Raw genomic sequence first — 23,130 nt, 5'->3', positions numbered from 1 at the left:
TCTGCTGTCTGCAGATTGCAACAGCCCAAGCAGTGCCCCAGGTACACCATGGTCTTCTCTCATCCAACCTGGTCACACTAGGAATGCGTGTAACCCTGCTGGACATACATTAACCCTAACAATACCAGGGAAAACCCTCCCCAGGCCAGAAGATTTTTCTACCGAAAGAGAAACTGGAGGAAGCTGCTCTGCTGTGCATGCCCGCAGCAGCCAAGCCCCCATGAAACACCAGATATGAGCCATGTGGTTTGAGCCACCATCCAGTGCCAGGCATGAAGTGGTGCACAGGGACACACTCCACCTGGCTTTCAGGCACAAACACCCAAGTCAGTCATCCTTACCTTGGGCACTGTCGCGTTCAGGGTAGACAGGATAAGCGCTGATGCAACAAGACCCCAGCAGTACCGCCAAGGTGACGACCATCCTCTGGGAAGGCATCTTCTCTGCTTCTCCAAGCCTTGACCAATTTCCTAAGAGCCTGTGAGTCAGGGGCTGTAAGACAGTTCTCTTTTATGTCCTCCAGCTCTCTGTGATCAATATGCTCTCATCAGGTGGGTTGTCTTTTCTGCTGGGTTGGTCATCCATCCTGATGACAGGAGATGACTGGCCCTGCTGTCCCCCCAGTTCCATCTCTGTCACTCTTGAATGAGGATGCTTGATAAATGCTTGGCTGGGTTTTCAGAAGCTCCACTGTTTTCTGTGGCTGTGCTGTGCTGGGGGAGGAAACACTATGGAAGGCTGGGCAGGTTAACATGCCTCTGGTGGGGCCTGGAGAAGGATCAGAAGAGAACATGGAGCCAACATTTGGACAAAACATACGGATCCACACTTTCTTTTTGCATGATCTTCCTCCCCAAGGGTTACCTCAGGTCTTTCACTCCTTTCACATCTCAGGGCTGCTGGAACAGTATTTGACCTTGCTGGCATTGAGAGGAGCCTCTCACCTTGTCCCAGCAGCTGGCAGTGAAATTCCCCCTTGTAGAGGTTGCGTGTGTGAGCTCCAGGCGACTGACGAGTCCCAGTTGCCCTCGGCTGTGGACATCCATGCCAGTACGTCACAGCAGGCTGAAGGGACTTGGGCTGGGCTTCACAGCAACACGAGTGTGGTGCAATTCAGAGCCAGTGCTGGAGCATGGGCGTTCTTGGTGGGTTTTTGGTGTTTTTTCTCTCTGGAAAAAAAGGTAGCCAGTGATGGAGACCTTGCCGCCGGTGTCCCAAAGCCACATCCATGAGACAGGGTCATGAAAAATGGCTTTCCTGGGAGAATAACGTAGAGGTGGTGCACACACTTATCCAGACCTGTGGGTACAGAGGCAGAGCCCAACCATTCACTGTGTCAGCCCAGCTCTTCCACGTCCAGGTTTCTCCAGCTCCCATTTGAGTGCCTGTCTTATTCACAAACTTTACTTTCAAATTGCTGTAATATCAGACAACTGGAATTGCTTCTAATGAAATCTCTTTGCCTGGAAGGCTTGATTCAGAGAAACCCAGCTGAAACCGGTCCCTTTGGTGGCCTCATCCAGGCCATTTTTGCTGTGACAGCGGCTCGCACCCTTGTTCATATAAGGCCATGCTTCCTGAGAGCAGCAAGGAGGAGTCCGACAGACATTAGAAGACTTAAAGCTCTCAGGAGCTGCAAATCAACCTTGGGTGTTATTTATGTGGGAGAGGTGACAGAAAAGTTTGTTTGGTGCCATTTCCTACCTCTACCAATGCTGGGACTCACCCAGGTTGAGTGGTACTTGCTTCAGAGGTGCCACAGGGAAAAGTCTCTTTGAAATCTTGATGGGAGATCCATGTTTCCCAGTCTAACCTGTCCTCTCCACTTGTGGGTTGCGACACGAAGGTGCCTTTCCCAAGGACAATTGGGCAGGGTGCTTGGGAGCCCGCGCAGCTGTTTTTTAACCGAGAGACTGACCACGACCCTGCTGTCCACAAAACAGGGAGACAGCAGTGTCTGCGCGCCCAGATACAGGCTTTCATTTTTTGTAAAGTGGTTGAAGGTGCGTTAACAAGAGATCATTACTTCTTTCTGCAAATCCTTGTCTGTCAGACACAGATCAGACTGAGAGACAGATGAGGCGAGATGTTCATCCATCCCGACTGGGCACACTGCTCAGCTAGGACCTTTCCCCTAACAAAAATCCATATCTAGCCTGTTTTCCAGCTGCTGCCCTCGTCATATAATGAAAAATCCCGCAGGCAGGCTCATCGCTTCTGCTGTCAGGACGTGGGCAGGAGGCAGAGCCCGCAGGGAGAAAGCATGGAAACCCCCTCCAAACTCATGTGTGCCTCACATGAGATGATGTGCACCCAGCCCAGAGGGCAGAGAGCTACAGACCGGTGTGCCCGCAGCAGTGCAAGGGGAGCGGGAGGGCGATGAGCTGAGCCACCTAGTCCATTCCTTGCCCACAGACCAGAAAACCCCTGACATGTGCATCAGGAGGGTGGAGAGCACAAGGACTGGCCATATCTCACTGACCCTGTCCGAGCCCGCTGCTGGGAAGAGCGGGGTGAGCTGTCAGGCTCCTCCATCCAACAGAGGGGAGTTCATCCTGTGGAGCAAGGGGACGCGGTGACAGAGCTGGGTGACACATGGCTCTGTCAGGTCAGCTTCAGCAGGGCGCCCATGGCACCTCCTGTGTGCAGACACTTGCCACATGTCCCCAGATGAGGGCACTCCCAGACTAGCACATGAAGTGGGAACAGTTTTGCTCTGCAGCCTCCCAGCCCCAGAGCCTGGCCCTGGGGTGACCTGGGCATCCCCATCACCGGTCAGTAACCAGGGCTTGGGTCCTGACCCACTGAGCTACAGGAAAGCTCCTCCCTGGGGAGAAATCACTCAGGTCTGAACCAACAAGCTCACATCTCTGTAGCCCATCAGCCCTTTCCATGCATGTGCTCCAAACACATTATGCTTAGTCTCCAGTTTTTGGGGGTTCCACAGTCCCATTCACAGCCCAGTAGGCTTCCCAGCCAAGCCAAGCAGCTGGGACCATGCACCTCCCGACCTGCTGGTCCAGCACTGAGGGGAGAGATGCAGCAGGAACCAGGTCTGCGTCACATCGCAGCTCAGACCTGCCAACCACATCTTGGGCTGCATCCCCAGCCCCGCGGGCAGCGGGTGGAGGGAGGGGATCCTGCCCCTCTGCTCCGCTCTGGTGAGACCCCCCTGCAGTGCTGGGCCAGCTCTGGGTCCCCAGCACAGGACACACATGGACCTGCTGGAGAGGGGCCAGAGGAGCCCCAGAAATGACCCGAGGCTGGAACAGCTCTGCTGGGAGGACAGGCTGAGAGAGCTGGGGTGTTCAGCTGGGGAAGAGAAGCTCCGGGGAGACCTTAGTGTGGCCTTTCTGTACTTGAAAGGGGCCTGTGAGAGAGGTGTGGACAGGCTTTTTAGCAGGGCCGGTTGTGGTAGGACAAGGGATGATGATTTTAAACAAAAAGAGGGGAGATTCAGGCTGGACATGAGGGAGGAATTTTGTACACTGAGGGTGGTGAGAGCCTGTCCCAGGTTGCCCAGAGAGGTGGTGGATGAACCATCCCTGGAGACATCCCAGGCCAGGCTGGACGGGGCTCTGAGCAACCGGAGCTGGTGCAGATGTCCCTGCTCATGGCAGGGGGGGCACCGGGGGAGCTGGGAAGGGCCCTGCAACCCAAACTGTTCCGTGATTCTCTGAAACCATGAAGACTTTTTGGGCTGAAGGATGGGGTCTGGCAGGACAGCTCTGGCCCCGCTGCTCCATGCCATGCCGGGGACCCACCTGGAGCTACAGAGCCAATCGCAAGGGCACCTTGCATGGGGGTGGCTGCATAACGGCCTCGCTCAGTGAGCTGGTGGCCTCATAGTCCCAGATCTCTTACCAGATGACTGACACACGCCACACAGTGCTTGAGATGGCTGCAAGGATTTGGGGTGGCTCTGGGCCGTTCCAGGGCACTGGCAGGGCAGCTGCAGCCGCAGGCAGGATGGAGAGTGGGCAGAGCAGGGGGGGCACAGGGCCACAGCAGATCTAGCAGGGGGCAGTAGCCCGAGACGCTGCTTTCTACATCTCTGCCTTCCATGACTTTCAAAGGCAAATAGGGATCTTCCTTTGTTCTGGCAACCTGCAGAATATTAGAGCTTAATTTCTCCCCATCATTTTAGGAGCTGCCATTTCCCTGTGTTTGTTAGGTGCTATGTTTCATATGTGGCAGCTGTAAAAGTCCCATTAGCCCCCGCATAGCAATTTTCTACTCTCCAATACTTTTATAGTCTGGCAGCTCAGCTCTCTGAGAATTAGTAATAAGAAATACCCTCCTGCATAGTCCTAAAACTGCTGTTTCTAATAAAGAGCTGTTTTCAGCTGCATTCCTCTCATTGCTTTGATCTCGTACCAGCAGAAGCTGCAAACACCGCCAACAGCACGGAGAGCAGTCAGGAGTGAGCCTATCGATCACGGTGAGTCAGAGCTTTCACAAACCTCCGCACCAAATACCTCCAGGCACAACGCTGTGGCTGTGGGCCTGCAGCCAGCATGAGAAATAGTGGCCAGCCTCCGAGTCGATGGGTGCTGCGGGGCTGGGCTGGGTGTCTGAGGACCCATCCCGGCTCACCCATCTCCAGGCTGCGGAGGGAGCGTGGGACGCCCGCGAGCACAGGGTGGGAGGCAGGTGTGCGCACACCTGAGCGCTGCAGCAGGGATGGAGGGACACGGCTGGGCATCTTGCTGCAGGGGCTGGGCTGGGGCCAGGGCTCGTCCCTGGGCTCAGCTCCATCCTCCAGCACAACCCCGTCCTGCTCAGTGCATAACGCCCGGCCAGGCAGAGCGGAGCAGGGTGTAACCCAGACACCCTCCACCCAGATCCTGAGCTGTGCACGGTGGTGGCAGGTCTCTGTCGGGACATGCCGGGATCTCACCCCCGCAGTGAGCATCATTCTTACTGTGGCTCTGCAGAGCCCCACTCGCACCTCCGAAGTGAAGAAAAAAACCCCTCTCACATGCACTCGGAAATTTCAGCTGCTAAATGCCATCTTGAAAGGTCACAAACCTTTTGCCTTTTTCCACTCTGCATGAACATCTCTGTTTCATACAGAACAGGGACATTTCAGCTGCTTCAACCACCCCCCAGGGCCAGGATGAGTCCCCGCTGCTGGTGAGTAACTCACCTGAATCACCAGCGGGGATCCCGGCACCATTGCCCTGCCAAAAACTCAGAAAAGAGCTGTTTTTCTTTTGACTTTTAAAGACCTGGCAGGCTTTTATAAAGGCACTGGCTGTGCCACACACCCAACAAGGCGGCCGTGGAACACAGTCTGGTCTCACTGTGCCAGGTCAGCCTCTCCCAGCAAAGAGTCCAGGTCTCGGCGGGTGCAGCACAGGCTGGACTGGCACGATGCACGCTCCTTGCTTGGCCTGGAGGATCTTAAGCTCAGGATGTGGCTCTTTCCCAGATTCTAATGGCACAAACAACAGGGCAGCTTTGACTGATGCTCCTGTTGAATCGCTCTTTGCAGATGCCTTGCCACCATGCAAAGACCTTCAGGAGTGGTGGTGGGGCTGGACTATATACATAATTTTGCATTAGTACATAGACTGTACGGACACATATACACACATATAGATGGATAAATTGATAAAATCTTTGAGACTTCAACTTCGATATGTATTCCCTATGCTTTGGTCCGAGAGCATGACAGCCACAGAAGGAAGCTCTGAAGATGCTTATCTTGCCCATCCATGGCAACTGTGCCCAGAGCATGTCCGTGCCTGCCCGCACCAGAACCTGGCCAGTCCTGTCCCCAGCAAGGCACAAGCAGGTCCCAGTAGGCAGCTGTTGTGGCCGGGGCAGCTCTGGGCAGCACCCTGAGCTCTGCTGGACGCTGTGATGCAGGTGTTGGGAGCTCCCAGCGTGTCCCTTCCTGCTACAGCTCACTGGCAGCCGGGGGCCGCAGCTCGTAGCCGGAGAAGGCAGCTGCCTGTGGGATGTCAGGGGGCAGCTGGCAGGGGCTGGGCAGGGGGACAGCCAGTGCTGCCAGCTCCAACTCGCCCTGCTGCACCCTGCTGTCACCTGGCTGTGACTCAGTCCCATGGCCGTGCAGCGGCTGGAGAGTATGGATGAGCTGCCCTCCGTCCTCCTCCTCGCTGGCTGGCAGCTTCACAGAGCTGAGCGGTACCCAGTGCCCTGCCATGCCAGGGCTCTCCCGCAGGTCCTCCTGGCTGGAGCTCCTGCCAGCTGTGGGCAGAGGAAGGCAGCTGCTGGCTCCCAGGGCTGGGCACTGGCATTTAGAATAAAGCTGGAGGTGCAGAGAGAGCCACGTCTCGGATGTCCGGTAGTCCCTGTCACCTGTGTAGCTGCCTCTGGTCAGTCCCATCAGCGCTGGCTGCTCCAGCACACCATCCCCATGACATGCCTCCCCATCCTCCTCCAGCCACGATGAAAGCTGGGACCCCAAGGCATGCCCCAGCTGGCTGTGGGTGCAGGATGGGTCCCTTCCCTCCAGGCGGTCTGGCCCAAACCCATTGGCGCAGTAGCCACTTGTGTCCTGGGAAAGGCTTTCTCCGAGGAGCAGCTGGACTGTGGTTGTTGTCTGCTCAGCCACAGGTGGCCCGCGGGAGTGGGGCACAGTCGGCAGGAGCAGGGCGAGTGAGTCCTCCACCAGCTCAAGGGTGGGCACCCTGATGGCCACACTCAACTCCCTGTTCTGGAGAGCCTGCTGGGAAATAAGCAGCACAGCAGTCAGCCTCAGCTTGCCAAAACGTCCGCCAGCCCGGGGGTGATGACCCGCACACCCCGAGGAAAGGAACGGTCCTGGACAGCTCGTGCTCACACCTGCGAGGAACGCAGGCAAGGCTCTGCTCACCGCAGCACGGGGGGTCTGCTGCAGGGGGACAGTCTCAGCAGCTGTCACGCTGCTGCTTTTTGAGCTATGCTCCAGCTGTCAGGGGCTGATGGAAGAGTTCTCACCTGCTCAGAGATCCCCGCAACCCCTGCGCAGAAGCCAGAAGAATAGGAAAGCAAAGGGTGCTGATGCTGAGCTGGGCCAGGGCAGGCAGAGCAGCCTGCCACCTCCTCTCCACACTGGCATAGGGGACATCTTTAGCTTAGCAAGTTGGTTTTGTCCCTGGAGTGCTCAAAGGGCTGCGCTACCTAGGCTGCTGCCACCCCAGCACTGGAAAAGTGGGAAGCAGAGGGGAACTGGGACTTGGGGAGAAGGGCTGTCCTGGTGACTGTTTCCACAGAGCTCAGTCCTGCTGACTCAGAGCATGTTTTGGCTCAGCTCAGCAGGGCTGCAGCCCTGGGAGAGTCTGAGTCTCAGGGCTGCATTTACCCCAAGGGCAGAGCAGTGAATCTCACCCAGGCCAGGCTGTCCTAGGACAGCAGCCCTGATGCTTGTTTCTCTTCCCCTCTTTCTCCCCTTCAAGCTCTCGCGGATGGACATGCAGCCAAGCACCTAAAGTAGGAGGGTCCTAACACTGAGGGCTGTGCTCGCAGGTTCCCTGCTGCCCGAGACATCACCCTCCGATGGCTGATTGATGCACCCCACCAGTATCTTCTCCCATGCAGCAAAGCCCGCGGGTACAGTGGGTCAGACAGTGGGGGAGGCACCCGGGCAACAAGACAGGTTTGATAGCGCAAGAGGTGGAGGGAAGGAGGTGCCGAGCCCCCTGCAAACTCAGAGGACCCCAGCTCGGCCGTGGCACATGCGGGCAGAGGCTGGAGGAGGATTGTTCACTCACAAGCATTTTCGGGATGTGCATCTCCGACGGGCTGGGGAAGATGTGCAGATAGATGATGCAGAGCCCAGCCATGCCCAGTGACAGGAAGACACCACTCAGCAGGATGAGGACCCAGGAAAAGCCTGCCAGGAAGTCACAACAGGCTGAGGGGTGGAAGGACCCCAGCCAGCACATCCCCCAGCCCACCCCATGTCAGCGCTTCCCCAGAGCCCCTGCGGCAGGCTGGGATGTTCAAGGAGGCAAGTGGGGGCAAGCCCAAGGCAGATGACAAGTGAGCATCTCCCCAGGAAGGTCCCCACAGGGCATTACTGGGCCACTAACCCTAACCCAAATGGCTGGGGGGTGAGTGACCCACATCTCCACACATGTTCACGCTGCAGGCAGAACCTGAGATGCAACTGCAGCGGCTGAGCCGGCGAGAGAGCTCCCACCTGCAGGGCTCGCCAGTGTCACCATGCACTGCTGGGCCTCCCGGCTCTGCTCCTCAGCCATGCCCACGGCTCTTGTCCGGACACAGTACTGCGTGCTGGCTTTCAGGTGCTCAAAGATGCATGATGCTTCCTCCCCACTCCGTTTGCAGGGCACCTGGAACCAGAGGGGATGCATGGCCAAGGCGCTCTAGGTGGGGTTTGTGCACTGCTCCACTCCCTCCCTCCCTGCTCCCCAGCACCTCCAGCACTTGTTTCTTCACCCCAGGAGGCTTTCAGGTCCCAGAACATCTCATTAAACACCTACTGCATGCTTTCATCTGAACAGAAATTGTTACAGGTTTTTCTTATTCATGCAGTCTAGAAGAGGAAAGGGATCTCCTGCCACCCCCAGGCTGCGAGCCCCAAACTGGGGGTGCAAAACATCTCACAGCTGCTTGCACTGTTGTGTGTGGGCAGGGCTGGGGCAGCTCTATGGGCACAGGCACCACCACACCAATGCACCTGGACACCGGCATCTTTGCTGTGCCAGGAAAGCTTTTGCAAGTGCTGTGCACTCCGAGCCTTGCCCAACCCACCACGTACTTGCTGGATGAGCACATCCCCTTCGTACAGGCTCAGCCGGTACCACAGCTTCTGCAGCACTTGGTCGACTGGTTTGTAAGAGCCAGTTTTGCTTTGGTAAGGAGTGAGTGGCATGATGATATTTACACTGAGGTTCTGACCCTGGAGCAGCCAGGACAACTTGGGCGGGCCCACAATTGCTGTAAGGAGGGAAAAAAAGTGGACAAGGAAAATTAAGCCCTTCAAAACAGAAGGCAGGCATCTCATTTCCCTAGAAGGGCTATTTTTCTGATGGATGTCCCACTCCCAGAACACAGAAACTTCCTCAGGTCTAGCCCGATGGCACTTTGTGCTGCGAAACCAGCTCTAGAAATGGCAGCCACCAAGTCTTCGTGGCAGCCAGTTCTGCTTCTGCCTTCTCTGGTCACGCCAATGCAGGCCAGGACAGACCTGCTGGCACCTCCGGCTGCTGAGCACTTCAGCTCTGCGCCATCACACGGTGGCCAGAGACTCGCTGCGGAGTGCAGCAATGGCTCCTTTAGCCAAGAGTATCTATTTCCATGCCAGCTGGATGCAGAGGGAATGAGAAAGGGAACCCAAAGAGCCAATGTACATCCCGTTTTAGTCGCTTGCATGTTCATTTCATTGTGACGACCTTAGGGGTAGGTCCTGAAGTTTTTTCTTCCTCCAAAAGACACGTAGGCTTTTTGGACAGGAGACTCAGGCTGTGACTGAGAAGAGATACGTGCCCGCACCTCACAAACACAGCAGCCAGGGCAAAGGCAGTGCCAGGGGGACTTCTCCTGCCTTAACCAGCTTTACCTTGCTGGAACAAAAACATCCTCACCCAGCATCTCCAGATCCATGGCAGGGATGAACAGGGAATGCTTTTAAAAGTCAGTCCTGGAGGGGCATCCTCTTTCCTACCCCATCTTGATGTGTTCTCCAGAGACCCAAATTCTCATAGTGCTTCGGCGCCCTGGGGCGTCCCATCTGTGGTCCTCACCTCACTGTGTCTCCTCCTCTGAGCCCTTGCTCTTCACCCAGCCGTTCTCCAGCACCTCTGCTCCCACCCCTTTCCTCCAGACGGGGCTCATGGCACTTTTCCCACCAGTATCTTCCTATGATTTCCTACCGTATCCCACCAGACCTCTCCAAGGACCCCTCTCCCCATCAGCCCCCCAGTAAGATCAAGAGCCCAGGTGAAGGAGCTCCGTGGTGCTTACTGTCTCTGTACGGCTGCAGCTCGCTGGAATAGGCCCACTCAGACATTTCGCCTCTGGCCACCGCTCTCACCCTTGCCCAGTAGATATTGTGGATGTCGTCAAAATACAGCTCGCACGTCCAGGAGGAGCCGGTGCTGTTCTCCCAGCAGGCATTTGCCTTGGTCCAGCCCTTGGTTCTGCCCATAAAAAAAAAATGCAGGGATTCCTCCTTTTTGGCACCTTCCCAGCCAAAAAAGAAGGCTGCCTAGCCCGTGCCGAATGGAAAGTGTGGGAGAGCACAGATATTGGCCAACAGCATGCTGGGCTGCATTAGGAAGAGCAACGCCAGCAAGACAAGTCCCCTCTCATCAGCACTGGTGCAATGGTGCCCGGAGGGCTGTGCGCTCCGCTACAAGAAAATACACATCAGGGTAAGAGAAAGCCAAAAAGATGACCAAGGGGTTGAGGCATCTGTGGTACGACGGAGGCTGAGTGCACAGGAACTGCAAAAGAAGGTGGTATAGGGCGGGGGGGTCTTATCAACGTGACGGAGTAGAGAAGATGAAGACTTCTTCTCAGCAGTGCCCACTGAAAGGACAAAAGGCACTGGGCACAGGCTGAAACACAGCCTGTGTTTCATTTAAGCATAAGGAAAAACAAAACAAAACAAAAACCCAAAACCCCAACGCAAACCCCCAAATGCAACTATTTTCCTTTTTTTTTTTTTCTTTTCTTTCTGCTGTGAGGGTGACCAGGAAAAGGAACAGGTTGCCCAGGCAGGTTGTGGAGACTCCATTCTTGAAGCTGGTCAAAACCCAACAGGACACAGCCCTGAGCTGACCCTGCCTGGAGAGGGACTGGACAAGCTGGTCCCTGCCAGCTCCACTGTTCTGTTACTCCGTGGTATTTACTGCCAGGTAACAATCCTCTGGCTACCAGAGGTCCCTGAAGCCCTCTGCCGGGGTGCAGGGGGGACAAGCCACCCCCGTCCGCTCCTGCCCGCCGCCTCACCTACCGTCTCCTCCACTCCGCCTGGTACGCGGTTCCGCCAGGCGAGCCGGGGTGCGGATCCCACAGCAGGCGGATGTGGAAGTTTTGTGCCTCCAGCCTCACGTCCCGCGGAGGCAGCGGCGTCCCTGGGTGGGGAAGCAGAGGGGGTCAGGCTGCGGTGCTCTGCTCTGCGGGCCCCGCTCCACGGCCAGTCAGCGCCTTCAGTCCCGCACAAGTAAATAACCGACCCCGTGCCAGGCTCGGGCAAGGGCTAGCTGCCAGCACGGTGCTCAGCACTTGCATCCCGTGAATCTCTTGCACATCCTGGAGCGTCCAATCTGCGGTCCCTCGAAGGGCACCGACACCCTGACCTGGCTGCTGGTGACCCTGGGGTTTTCTTTCCCGTCACACCCTGAAGACCACACGGTCCTCTCCCCTCTGGAGGTACCTTCTGTAGGTCTGAGGGTTGTCAGAAAGGGTTGTAAGAAGGACAGGGAACTGCTGGAGAGAGTCCAGCGCAGCCACGAAGATGCTGAAGGGAGTGGAGCATCTCCCGTGTGAGGAAAGGCTGAGGAGCTGGGGCTCTGAGCTGGAGAAGAGGAGACTGAGGGGTGACCTCATTCATGGGGATCAATATGGAAAGGGGGAGTGTCAGGAGGATGGAGCCAGGCTCTTCTGGGTGACAACCAGTGATAGGACAAGGGGCAGTGGGTGCAAACTGGAACACAGGAGGTTCTACTTAAATATGAGAAGGAACTTGTTCCCGGTGAGGGTGCCAGAGCCTGGACCAGGCTGCCCAGGGAGGTTGTGGAGTCTCCTTCTCTGCAGACATTCCAACCCGCCTGGACACCTTCCTGTGGAACCTCATCTGGGTGTTCCTGCTCCGGCGGGGAGATTGGGCTGGATGAGCTTTCGAGGTCCCTTCCGACCCCTGACATTCTGGGATTCTGTGATTCTGTGTCCCAGCGCTTCTCCTCGCACTGCAGCCAGGGCCACCCCCCAGCCCCCTGCAGCGGCACCGGAGCTGGACTTACCCCGGAGCAGGGTGCAGCTGGCCAGGGACAGGAGCAGGCTCAGGGCAGTGCTCATCCCGCCGCACCCCGTCCATCTGCCCCCGCTCTACGCCGCCACACTGGGTGCTGTGACAAGAGGACGGGCTGCTGGAGCTTTTCTGCCACCCGCAAACACGACAGGCACCTGGGACCTGATGTTAGAGAAAATACGTTTTTCCCTGGAGCCATGGGCAGTGCCACCTTGCACACGGAGCGTGTGCTCAGCCGTGGCACCCAGGTGCCTGCTGCAGAGCGGCAGGGGAGCCCCCGCCCCTGGGGTGGGGTGAAGCAGCAGCAGGGCAGGTGCCCTCAGGGAAGCGGTGACAGCAGTGACAAACAGTGACGGTGGTGACAAGCAGGCCTGCAGGGACAGCGGGCAACTAAACCACTCTGCCACAGCTCCGTGCAGGTATGCAGGGACCTCCGGCTGCACTCAGCTCTAGCCGATCGGTCCCTCCCTAAAGGCAGCGAGAAGCCACTGCCAGTGTCACTATGCGGTGGGTGTGAGAAAGCTGATGCTCACGCCACCCCAGCGGTGACTCAGCCCTGCTCTGCCATGATTCACACTGGCATGACCGGTGACACTCCTGCGGGACACCCCCAGACTCCTTGGGCACCACGCGTGGCAGCACCTGGCCAGGCGAAACAGGGCACCTCGATGCACCCCCTTGGGGTGCTGTGCCCTGAGCAGGGCCCTCAGTCTGCATCAGCCACAGCAGAGGCTGGTCCCACCAGGCACCTGTGTCGGAGCCCCGCGCAGCCCTGGGGGACACCGGAGCAGCGCCGAGGCATGTCACCACCCTGCTTCTCCCTCCCTCCCTCTGGGACCTGGCCCCGCAGCTCCTTACTTTGGCCTTGACCCACCGCTTTGCTACTGGGGAGCTCTTCCCCTGCTCTTGCCAGCTACAGATGTAACCTTGCTCTCTGAGGAGAGACGTGCAAAGGCTTTGCGGCCACCAATGCCAACCTCCTGGTTGTTGGGACATGTACCCCAGCAAAGGTGGGGAGCCCAGGGCTACCTCCAGAGGCAGATGGATGGGATCATCTCCCTGGCCAGACTGGACATCCGTAGCACTGGCTTACTCCCAACCACTTTATACTGACTCTACATTAACGTTACAAGTGCAACTGCCTTGGCAGGTGTGTATAAAATGCTTTCCTCATGCTTTCTGCCCCTTGCAAGTGTTCAGAGCTGGAAACAAGAAGGAGCAGCCAGCAAGTGGGGATGGCCATCTGAAGACCACGGGCAAGGGCTCCGAGCCCTGAGGTGAGACCTCCAAAATGCCAGAACCGAAGTGCGGGTGCAGGTTTACAGCTCCCCCCTGCCCTGACGCCCGAACAAGCCCTCCCGGCTTCGCAGCAGTTCCACGGCAAAGGCAGCAAGCGGTTCTCCCTGGAGGGAGAAGGGGCCTCCAGGACTGTTCCCAAGACCTGCAGAGGCACAGAGCAGCAGGTCAGCTCCCCAGGGACACCTTGGGACCCGGCTGCCTGTGCTGGCAGGGCCAGGGCAGCACGCAGGGGGCCAGCACTTTCGTGATACTGAGGGTGACCACAGGATGGTCCCTGCCAGCCCCTGCTGAGCAGCACACCCGGTCCCCGTCCGCCTCGGCCAGGGAGAAAAACCCAGCACCCCTCCCCATGTGGTGGCTTCTGTAAAAATGCAGTTTAGTGGCTACCCTGTCAGGCAAGAGCGCAGAGATTAACCCCCCTCCTCCCCACATGCCTTCCTTCGCCCGCATCGCCCATCACCACGCCGCCACGAAGCATCAGCCGTGCCCCTACCTTGGGCCGTGCAGTTGCTCACCCAGCCCCTGCTGTAACAGGAACCCGCTGGAACAAACACGGCGGCACCCGCCACGCTCTGTGAAACACAACCGCCTTCAGCTCAGCAACCCCATGTTAGGCTCCAAGAGCGTTCGCTGGAAGGATTACCAGGGTGTGCTCGGCTCGCAGGCTCCCTCCAGCTGGGGGGCAGGCCCGTGTCCCCTGTGCCACCATGCAGAGAGGCTGCGAGAGACATCCCACAGCACGTGATTTGGCTTTAGTGGTTTGTGCCCTTTTTCCTGGGTTAGGTTTTTTTTTTTATTTCTTCCTTCCTTGTTGATGATGTCTCATCTGGCCGCAGGCTCCCTGGGCTGGCAGCCCTCGGCCAGCTCAGCAGTGCCCTCTGCAAGCGAGTGGCGAGAAGGAGCCCGTTCCCGCGCACTGGCTGCACCCAGCGCCCATGTGCCCCCTTGCAGGGACCTTTAGTGGCTTGGGGACAGAAGACAGAAGCACAGGGATCAGACCAGGACCTGGGGTGACATGTTGCAGTATAAAGGCCAGGACATCCCTGCAAAGCCAACACCAGGAGGTTTTATCCTTGCCAACATCGGCGCTGTGGGCTGGGCGCACAGACCTGGGACCCCGCACCCTGCTCTGTCCCCAAGGAGCCCAGGCACAGCTCAGCATCGTCCTGTGAGCCCCAAGCCTTTGGCAGCCCACCGGAGGGAAGCAGCGAGGCTTACGCGTAATGCTGTGCAACCGCTACAAGACTAATGGAGCCATGGAGTGCAGCACTGCCTGCACCCTTCGGTGCCGAGCAGACCCTGCAAGTCCAGGCATTTTAAAGCAAGAGCCCAGCAGCGGCCGAGTGCCAACCTTGGGGCAGATGCCAGCACCCTCACTGCTGTCCTTGCCCTGTGCCCACAGCTGGCAGCGCTGGGCAGCTTTGGTGCATCCCACAGCACGAGTGCAGACCAGGGGGGATGGCAGCCATTGGGACAACAGCCATTGGGAACATGGACACACAGCTGGCAGCAAACAGGACAGACTCTTTAATACCATCCTTGCTGAAAACATCTTAATCTTGTTGCCCGCCCCAGGAATAGGCAGCCGCCTGTGGTTCTGCCTGCAGCTGCTCGGGAGGGCAGGGGACGCCAATCAGGCTGGGTGATCCCCGGGGACAGAAAGGGAAGACGACACAGGCAGGAGATGGTTTGGCTGTCTCGGCACATGGAGAGAAGCATTTAAACTGCTCTGCCAGGGCTGTCGAAAGCTCACAAGAGCCAAAGCTCCCCCTCCCTCACCTCCCAGCTCTGCGACGGGCAGAGCCCAGCACCATCCACCGCACAAAGCACTGGCGGTGAGATGAGCACAGAGCTGCCTCCAGCACCCTCAGCCCCTCTCCCTTTTCCGTTAGAGGGTGGGGGAAGCCCATGGGCAGCTCAGGGGGGCTACAGGAGCCAGCAAGCCTGTGGTGCAGTGGGTGCAGCCCCGGCCCTGCGGGCCAAAGAAGATGGATGCACCCAGGGCACCTCGAGGGTGCTGCTGGGCAGCTGTCCCCGAGCAGTGTGGCAGCACCTCCTCTCCCCAGCCTTCACTCAGCATCTTGGAAGTGTTAGAGACTGCCATCTCCAGGCCCAGAGAGATGCCCACTGCAGGCAGGATGCCTGCTGCCAGCACGTGGCACCGGCGCTCCCGAGGGGCTATGGGGAGGGCAGGTCTCTCTCTGGGCAGAGGCTGCTGCAGGGAGAAGACAACTCCAGCAGCAACAGTCCGGCTTCCCCTGGGAATGGAGGCACTGCTGGCTGCTCCGGGGGGTGCAAGGCGGCGTGTGGAAGGGGCAGGTGGTGCCACGATGGGATCAGGCATCAGCACCCGCCGCTGCCTCGCTGGGTGCTGCTGTCTCCATCCCTGCCCCCCTGCAGTGCCAGAAGCCCAGGCTAAACTTGCCCAGGTAAAACCCACCCTCCAAAGGCCTTCTCCAGATACCGGGCCACTGCCAGCGTCAGGTGGTCGTTGTAGGAGGCTGCCACCAGCTGAATGCCCAGCGGCACGCCCTCGCTGCTCAGGCCCAGCGGGCACTGCGTCACCGGCAAGCCCAGGACGTTGAAGATAGCTGGAAGAGAGAAGGTTGCATCAGAGCAAACAGCATCGGGACAAATCACTGCATGGTTCTCCCGCCCCAGGCTGGGCTCCTGGGAGCTGGTCCTTGCAGGAGCAGTGCAGAGACATGATGACAAGGGGACATCGCTAGCCAGAGGTTCCCAGTGCCCACATCATATATGAAAATTGCACCCAAGAGTGATGACACACTTGGCACTTGCCAAGACCTGCTTTGGGCCATTCCTGCCCCAGGCACCATCCCTCCACCACTCCAAAGTCAGACAGCATTGCAATGCAGTACTGGTGTCAAGGAGCTGAAGTGGCAGGAAAGCCACGTAGAGAGCCCCAAACTGTACTGTGCAGCTCTCAGGTGCCTGCTAAACCACAGCTGTAACAGCATGAGCAGATCCCTCTGGGGCAGGGTGACCCCCCCAGATCAGATGTGTCAATCAAATCTGCCATGCTGCAGGCAGCAGGTAAAATGCCATGTGTCTTTAAAGCATAACCACGTCCTGGAGCAGCAAGACACTCCTCTGCGCTGCAAACCCCACTGTTGGTGATGGAAAAAATCTCTGGGTGAGATACCTCGGCTCCCAGCCCGCGCTGCCACCCGCGGCCCTGCCGGCCCCAAAGCAGTGGGGTCAGAGCTGCTCACCTGTGTAGGCGAAGTTGAAGGGCGTGCAGATGGGGGAGTGGTGCCTCGGAGCTATGGTGGGGTGGGAGGGGTAGAGGAGCACCCCATCTGGCCCCAGCAGGGCCTCCATCTCCTCCTGCAAGCTCTTCGCCATGCTCACCAGCTTGGCATTCCCAGCAGGGTTGAGTTTCATCAGCTTCTCTGTCAGCCCCAGGGCTGCAGGGCATGTGCACAAACAGGAATAGAGAGCAAGCGAGAGGACTGTGGGTTAGGCAGGCTCGACAGTGCATCCTTCCAGCCCCTGTGTCCCCCCTCTGCCATCACGCCGGCTCCCAGAGTGGATTGCACAGCTCTGCCGGCAGCGCCTCCCCATCTCTGCCAAGACAAAGGCTTTCAGCCTGCCCATCGCTTCAAGGAGTTTTTCCAGCCACTGGGATTGAGCAGAGCTGGCGAAGTGACCTCAGCACTCATTAGACACCAGCGTGACAATGCTAATCAGGGTTCTCTGGCATCTGCTGCAACCAAATGAGACCAGTGCAGACCCCTGCCTGGCTCCCTCTACTCCCAGCAGTTTTGGCAGGGCTCGCAGCAGGAGCACACCCTGCCTACAGCTCCACTGTCCTCACTTCTCCTTCTCCCAGAATATCCAGTCCCAGTTATCAAAGATCCAGCCAGCTCCCCCTCGAGTATGTGTTTGACTCAAAGACATTGAGCGTTATTACAAATCTGTCCCACCACCACCTCCAAATGCCCTGCGGCTCCTCCCGGCCTTACCGATAGCTGGGAGAGTGTGGGACGACATCCCCACGAGCCACTTCATCAGCTCCCACAGTGGCCACACTGGCTTCCCGTGATCCCCCAGCAGGTCTGTGAACAGCTGTGCCTCCTGCAACACACACGTGCTCCCTCCATCAGCGCCATGGGGTAGCACGTGACGGGGAAGAACAACCTAACAACAGTGAAATCTCCTGCTGTCCAGTTATCCCAAGCATGCTGTTCCCACTTCCAGATGAGAGATGCCCGTCAGGAGCGTGACACAGCTCTAGCACCAAGGCAGAGCAGCAGCAGGAGCATCTCTCCTGCCAGAGACAGCAAGAAGAGGACCTTGCGCTGCGGAGGGAGAGCTCCCCAATGCAGCCCCTTCCAGTGCCCTCCCTCTGACATGATGCAAGGGATGATGCTCCGGATAATATCTCCTGGAGGCATTTCCTACTGTCATGCAGCTGTGGGATCAGGAAAAAGGAGGCAGAGGGGGCCAGTCCTTAGCAAGGTGAGGTTGATTTATTTCTCACCGCTGCTTGCATGGCAGGAAAGCACAAGGTATAATACTGCTGGGAGTTTATTCTAGCTACAAAATACTTTCATGCATGTAGAGGGCATGGCGCAGTGGCTACAATTCAAGGACAAAATAACACATGCAGGCCTGCTGCTGAAAACCTGCTAATCCACCGCCTCAGTCCCGCCATCCTAACGGGTATTAATCCCAGCCTGCAACGTCAGGAGATGTAGCACAGAGGTAAGAGTGAGGCAGGACGCTGCCTGCTTGGCTGATTTACCAACCGGCGCAGAAAGGCCAACATGCTAAAATGGCCTCTCCATCCCTAAACCATGCTGCTCCTCTGCTGGGAGCCACATCGTCATGTCACGGGAAAGCACGGGAGAAGGGGCTGTGGAGCTTCGGAGAGCTGAAAGGAGGACTGGGGGGACGAACGGAGCAGAGAGAGCCTACAGCTCTCCACGGCTGGCTCCAAACAGCCGATTCCTCCCCGGTGCCGCCAGTTTGCCAGCCTGGTCTGACACACCTGCCCGTCGCTGTCCTTGGATGACATCATGGCTGACCAGATCTGGAAGGAATACTTCATCTTGTGGATCGCCACAGGCTGCACTTGGACCCCCAACTCGCCTTTGAGGTGCTCCACCACCTAAGGGGAAGAGCAGGAAGGGTTTGTTTCCACGAGAACGTGATGCACTGAGGTCAGTCCATGGAAAGTGGGGACACGAGAGCCCAGGGGCTGCTTCTCTTCGCTGCCACGCAGGGGATCACGCAGCTCCTGCCCGCTCCCCTCTGCCCTGAGCACGGGATCTCCTCCACCCGATAACAACCCTGGAGCTCCCCAAACAGCCCTGCACGCCAGCCCAGCCATGCTCCAGAACAGCGCCAAGAGCAGCATAGAACATTTCACGAAAAACATAAAAGTCCCTTTGCACAGCTAAATGCCAGGCAGCAACCCTGGGAAGCCTGCGAACACACAGCCATCCCTTTGCCATGCATTGCACTCCCAGGTCTCCGTAACCCGGACAAGGGATGTTAAGAAAGCAAAATAGAACTATCGCAATGGAAATTGCGCCAAAATCTTTGAAGACCATTGTGCACTCCAACACATGGGTGCTCCTGGCAAGGGCATCTGCAGCTGCTTGCAAGATTTTTCCCTTGTTTCTTCTTTAACACAGAAACAGAAAAAAAATCTTTCCACATTTTTTCCACTGGCTGCACAGGACTGGGACTGTAGGCTGCCTCTGCGGTGCTGCAGCTCTCCATCCCGCCAGCCCCTGCAGGAGCCACACACAGAGCAGCTCATCTCCTCTCCAAGGGGCTCCTTGGACTGGTCTCCCCAGGTTTTATCTCCAGGCTCACCCCAGAGAGAGCCAACCTCCCTTCCTTCCTACCTTCTTTTGGGCCTGCAAGATCTCCTTGTCCACGGGCGACACAAAAATGGACCCGCCATCATGATCCATGCAGTGAAATTTTATTTTGCCCAGCGACACCTTTTCATCCAGCTTCAGCCTGGGAAAGGAATGGCACTTTGCTCACAAATCTGTCCCTCGTTCCTCCCCGGATGTCAGAGCTGCTCACAAGCTTGTTAATGCAACCTCAGGACACCCACCAAGGTGGGAAGGAGAGTCCCTGCAGGCACACAGACACCTGCTGCCCACAACCCACCCAGCTGCTCGCCCACGCTGTCACTCCCAGCTAGTTCTGCATCTTTGTTGCTGTTAGGAAAACCCTCATCTCTCAAGATGCGCCTTGTAATTACACATCCTGGCCACGGCCCAGGTGGGGATTGCACCACAAGAGCCACCGAGAAACAAAACTGGTAATGGAAAAAGCAACGGTGCGCAGGCTGCAGCAAGAAGCAGGACCTGCCTGGTCCGCCCCATCTCCACTGTGCACGTAAAAGGCTGCTTGGTCGCACAGACCTGCGAAGAGACCAAACGGGGCCATGGTGTGGGATGGAAAACTCATTATTCAGCAACAGGAAAAAGCACAGGTAAAACCCAAAAGAAAGGCCAGCCCCGGGAGGGAAGGGCCGTGCTGGACGGAGCAGCCCACAGGTGAAGTCTTCCTGCAAGGAGGACCTGGCTGACCACGGCTGGGTGGTGGAAAGGGCGGCCCTGGCCACAAGGGTCCTGCTGAAACCAGGGCGGAGGAAGGAGCCAACAACAAGCAACCTGGGTGGTGCAGACCTGTCTAGTACTCCAAACGGGACTGACCGCCACACTGCCCAGAAAGCAGCCAACTCAGCAGCTCAAAGCAGAAGGAACAACTTACTTGTTGACTCCAGAACCAGCCATGACCCTCAGCATTGGCTCCAGGTCCTCTGCGTAGCGGCACATGGGCCCTGTGCACAGCAAGCTGGTCCGCAGCCCTTGAGCGATTGGGAACTGGCCGTCGTTGGGCACCACCCCTGCGAGCACAGAGGGAGATGCTGGGGACCACCCTGCGAGAGTCCGCGAGCACCCACGAGCATCGCCCCCAGCCAGGCGAGCCACGCAGGGGGAAGACAGCACCCAGGGATTGCACATATCAGCAGCATCTGCAAGCTGATAACAAAGTGCAAGGGACAAGAAAAGAAGGAAAAGCATCCAGCTGGGATGCCAGCTGCCAGGGAAACACCCCAGCAGCAGATCCTGACCTTGGGAAAACATCCCACGCTGAGGACACAATACCAGGGCTATAAAACCTCCCACACGCTTGGTGTTCTGCCACCAAACAGCTTCCCACTGCCAAGACCAGGTTGTGCTCACACAGCAGGCTTGTCCCATGCAAGAAGTTGCCTGTCCCCTTACAGCAACCCCACCAGAGACAAGTACAGCACAGGAGCAGCTGCCTACTGGCATTTCTGCGGGGGAGGAGATAAGAATCTCACATCTGCTCTACCTGTCGTGGGTTTGTGGCCGAAGACTCCGTTGAAGAAGGCGGGCATCCGGATGCTGCCACCGATGTCGGAGCCCACACCTATGACTGAGCAGGCAGCTGCCAGGACACTGCCCTCCCCGCCTACATGGGAGAAAACGCAGCAAAAAACCACAAGCTTATAGTGCAAATTATCCAGGACAACAGGAGCATTTCATGGTGGCCGCTTCCCTTTGCACGCAGATGAGGTGGGAGCTGCCCTGGCTTTAAGTGATGCCTGGGGGACAGCTGGGGTATGTGGGCCAACGGGATTTCCCTGCTGAAGTGCCACATCAGCACTGCTGTTTGCATGTAGAGGAAGAATGAGCCAAAGCAATGCCAGGTGTAACATCCAGGAGGTGTAATGCAGCTGGACCTTCAAATGGTCTCCTGCTGGTGAGCTCTGCAGGAGCCCAGTGACAAGTTAAAGCACCGTGCAGAGGGCTTGGGAGCTCCTTCCTTGCTGCATTTTAACCTGCTGCTCGTGCGGGACCATGCTGAGGTACCTGGGCTCACCTGAGCTGCCACCTGCGATCCTCTGCAGGTCATAGGGGTTGTTGGTCCGGCCGTAGACCTTGTTGCTGGATTCGAACCACATGCACAGCTCGCTGCAGTTGGTCACGCCCAGCGGGATGGCACCAGCCTGCTTCAGCCGCGACACCACCGGGGCGTCCGAGGTGGCGATCACGTTGCGGCGGCTGACCAAGCCAGAGGTGTTGGGCATCCCTGTAGGGCCAAGGGCGACAGATGGAGGGAGGTGTCAGGGCCAGCTGCCCTGAGATCACCCTGGCAGCAGCAGGCTGCAAGGCTGGTCACAGGGACCACGTCTGCGAGAAGCAGGTCCCCAGCAAGGGGACCACAACCCCCACAGTGTTTGGGTGCTAAAAGAGAACTAAAACACACGAACCCAGGTGGAGGGGGATGCAGAGCAGGAAAAGGGAAGCCACTTCCCTCCAAGGGCCCTGCCAGAGCCACCCACCACCCTGGGGAGCACACGGCTGAGAGGAGCGAGTCGCGACCTGTGCAGCTGGAGAGAAGCAAGGGCAAACCCACCATGCAGAGAAAAGGCCTCCTTGACGGTGATGGGAACCCCTAACAAGGGGAACTTCTCCTCCAAGCAGTCATTGTCAGGGCCCTCCGAAAGCAGCTTATCTACCTGCCGGGCTTCCTGCAGGGCCTCCTCAAACCTGCAAAGAAGCAACCGGTGGTGACGCTCAGGGGCAACTCTCCAGCCTCAAGGGACTGGGAGCGAGCAGGTGTCTCTGCGAGGCAGGCAGGTGCTCAGTGCACGGCAGCTGGTAACGGAAGGCGAGACTTCCCCAGCTCTTCTTCCCGGTCTTTACGAGAGCCACTCCCTGTTGCATCTGGCCAAACTGCTGCCAGCAGCGCTGGTAGGGGCCCCAGCACCAGCACGGTGCCGTGCAGGGGCAGCCGGGCTGCACAGGGCTGCTGTGCCCCGCGGTGCGATGCAGCACCCGGCCTGGGAAGGCGGGGGGGCTCCACTGGAGCCTGCGGCCGGGAGCTGCCGTCCCCTCCGCTCCCCACTTACCGGTCCTTGACCAGGGCATTGATGAGGGGGTTGACCTCCCTGACCCTCTCCACATACGCCTCGACCACCTCGACACACGTCACCTGCAACACCGAATACGGCAGAAACCGCGCTCAGACGCGGGCGGGGCTGGGCGGCCTCCAAACACCGGGACACCGGGGAAGGACACAGGGCACCCCGGGCGCGCCCTCCGCCACCGAGCCCTTCCACGGGCGCGGCGGCCGTTACCCCGCGGGGAAAGCTGTGAGCGCGGGCTGCTCCCCCCGGCCCCCAGCCCGACCCCGACCCCCCGGCCCCGGCCCCGGTGCGGCCGCACCTGCCGCGCGCGCAGCCGCGCCGCCAGCCGCCGCGCGGGCAGCAGCAGCAGCGCGTGGCGCGGCGGCGGGACGGCGCGCGGCGGCGCGGGGGCCGCGAGCCCCAGCAGCGCCAGGCCCGCGCGCGACAGCAGCCGCAGCAGCAGCGCGAGCCACCGCTCCGCGCGCGACAGCGCCATGGCCGCCGCTGCCGGCGCCGCCGGGACCGCGCCCCCCACCGCGGCGCCGCCGCCGGAGGTGACGTCACGCCCCGCCCGCGTTGCCGTAGCAACCGCAGACGCTGCCGGCGGGCCGGGGCTGCGGCGCCGTCCGCGGGGCGCGGGCGGCCCCGCCGCTCTCCGCCGGCGTTGGTGTTGCGACCCGTGGAGATTCGCCTCTTCCTGCTCCGCGGGCGAAGGCAGCAGGCCTGGGGTGTGTACAGCAGCTGAGCCGCTGGTGCTAAAAGCGAACTAAAACACACGGGCCCAGGTGGAGGGGACGCAGAGCAGGGAAATGGGAGCTGCTCCCCTCCAAGGGCCCTGCCACAGCCACCCAGCACCCTGGGGAGCACACGAGTCACGACCTGTGCAGCTGGAGAGAAGGGCAGAGGTTACGAACAGCCCGGTGAGCAAAGGCTGCGCTCCCCACGCGTG

At 58.7% G+C, this 23,130-nt stretch overlaps 2 protein-coding genes across 2 annotated transcripts; both read right to left on the bottom strand.

Annotated features, from left to right (window-relative positions):
* Nucleotides 1-5,642: 5,642 nt before the first annotated feature.
* LOC135993668 (uncharacterized) lies at nt 5,643-13,600 on the bottom strand. The gene is made up of 8 exons (XM_065643676.1): nt 13,550-13,600; nt 11,943-12,027; nt 10,934-11,054; nt 9,940-10,115; nt 8,735-8,913; nt 8,153-8,306; nt 7,722-7,843; nt 5,643-6,697 (listed from the first exon to the last, which is right to left on the bottom strand). The coding sequence occupies exons 1-8, from the start codon at nt 13,598-13,600 to the stop codon at nt 5,906-5,908; spliced, it is 1,680 nt and encodes a 559-aa protein (XP_065499748.1). The 3' UTR covers nt 5,643-5,905.
* Nucleotides 13,601-14,753: 1,153 nt separating this feature from the next.
* FAAH2 (fatty acid amide hydrolase 2) lies at nt 14,754-22,677 on the bottom strand. Its single transcript, XM_065643611.1, has 11 exons — nt 22,501-22,677; nt 22,185-22,267; nt 21,689-21,822; nt 21,152-21,361; nt 20,621-20,740; nt 20,012-20,147; nt 19,129-19,246; nt 18,264-18,383; nt 17,236-17,347; nt 16,483-16,677; nt 14,754-15,840 (listed from the first exon to the last, which is right to left on the bottom strand). Exons 1-11 carry the CDS (start codon nt 22,675-22,677, stop codon nt 15,665-15,667), a joined length of 1,581 nt encoding a protein of 526 aa, XP_065499683.1. The 3' UTR covers nt 14,754-15,664.
* Nucleotides 22,678-23,130: the final 453 nt, after the last annotated feature.

The sequence above is a fragment of the Caloenas nicobarica genome, chromosome 12 (genome assembly GCF_036013445.1).
Source record: "Caloenas nicobarica isolate bCalNic1 chromosome 12, bCalNic1.hap1, whole genome shotgun sequence".
In the NCBI taxonomy this organism is placed as follows: Eukaryota; Metazoa; Chordata; class Aves; order Columbiformes; family Columbidae; genus Caloenas; species Caloenas nicobarica.
The sequence above is the reverse complement of the archived record's forward strand: the minus strand, read 5'-3'. Positions and strand labels throughout refer to the sequence as shown.

Bases quoted from the DNA above. Each gene is read 5' to 3' on its own strand.
- LOC135993668 (XM_065643676.1), bottom strand. From the start codon at position 13,600: ATGGGGAGGGGTGCTGGGTTTTTCTCCCTGGCCGAGGCGGACGGGGAC. The intron at 11,055-11,942 runs GTAAGTCCAGCT...TTCCCCACCCAG, and splicing joins CAGCTGCACCCTGCTCCGGG to GGACGCCGCTGCCTCCGCGG. The intron at 7,844-8,152 runs GTGGGAGCTCTC...ACTTCCTGGCAG, and splicing joins GACACTGGCGAGCCCTGCAG to GCTTTTCCTGGGTCCTCATC.
- FAAH2 (XM_065643611.1), bottom strand. From the start codon at position 22,677: ATGGCGCTGTCGCGCGCGGAGCGGTGGCTCGCGCTGCTGCTGCGGCTG. The intron at 17,348-18,263 runs GTGTGTCAGACC...TGTGTGTTGCAG, and splicing joins CCAAGGACAGCGACGGGCAG to GAGGCACAGCTGTTCACAGA. The intron at 16,678-17,235 runs GTAAGGCCGGGA...CATGCCCTGCAG, and splicing joins CCACACTCTCCCAGCTATCG to CCCTGGGGCTGACAGAGAAG.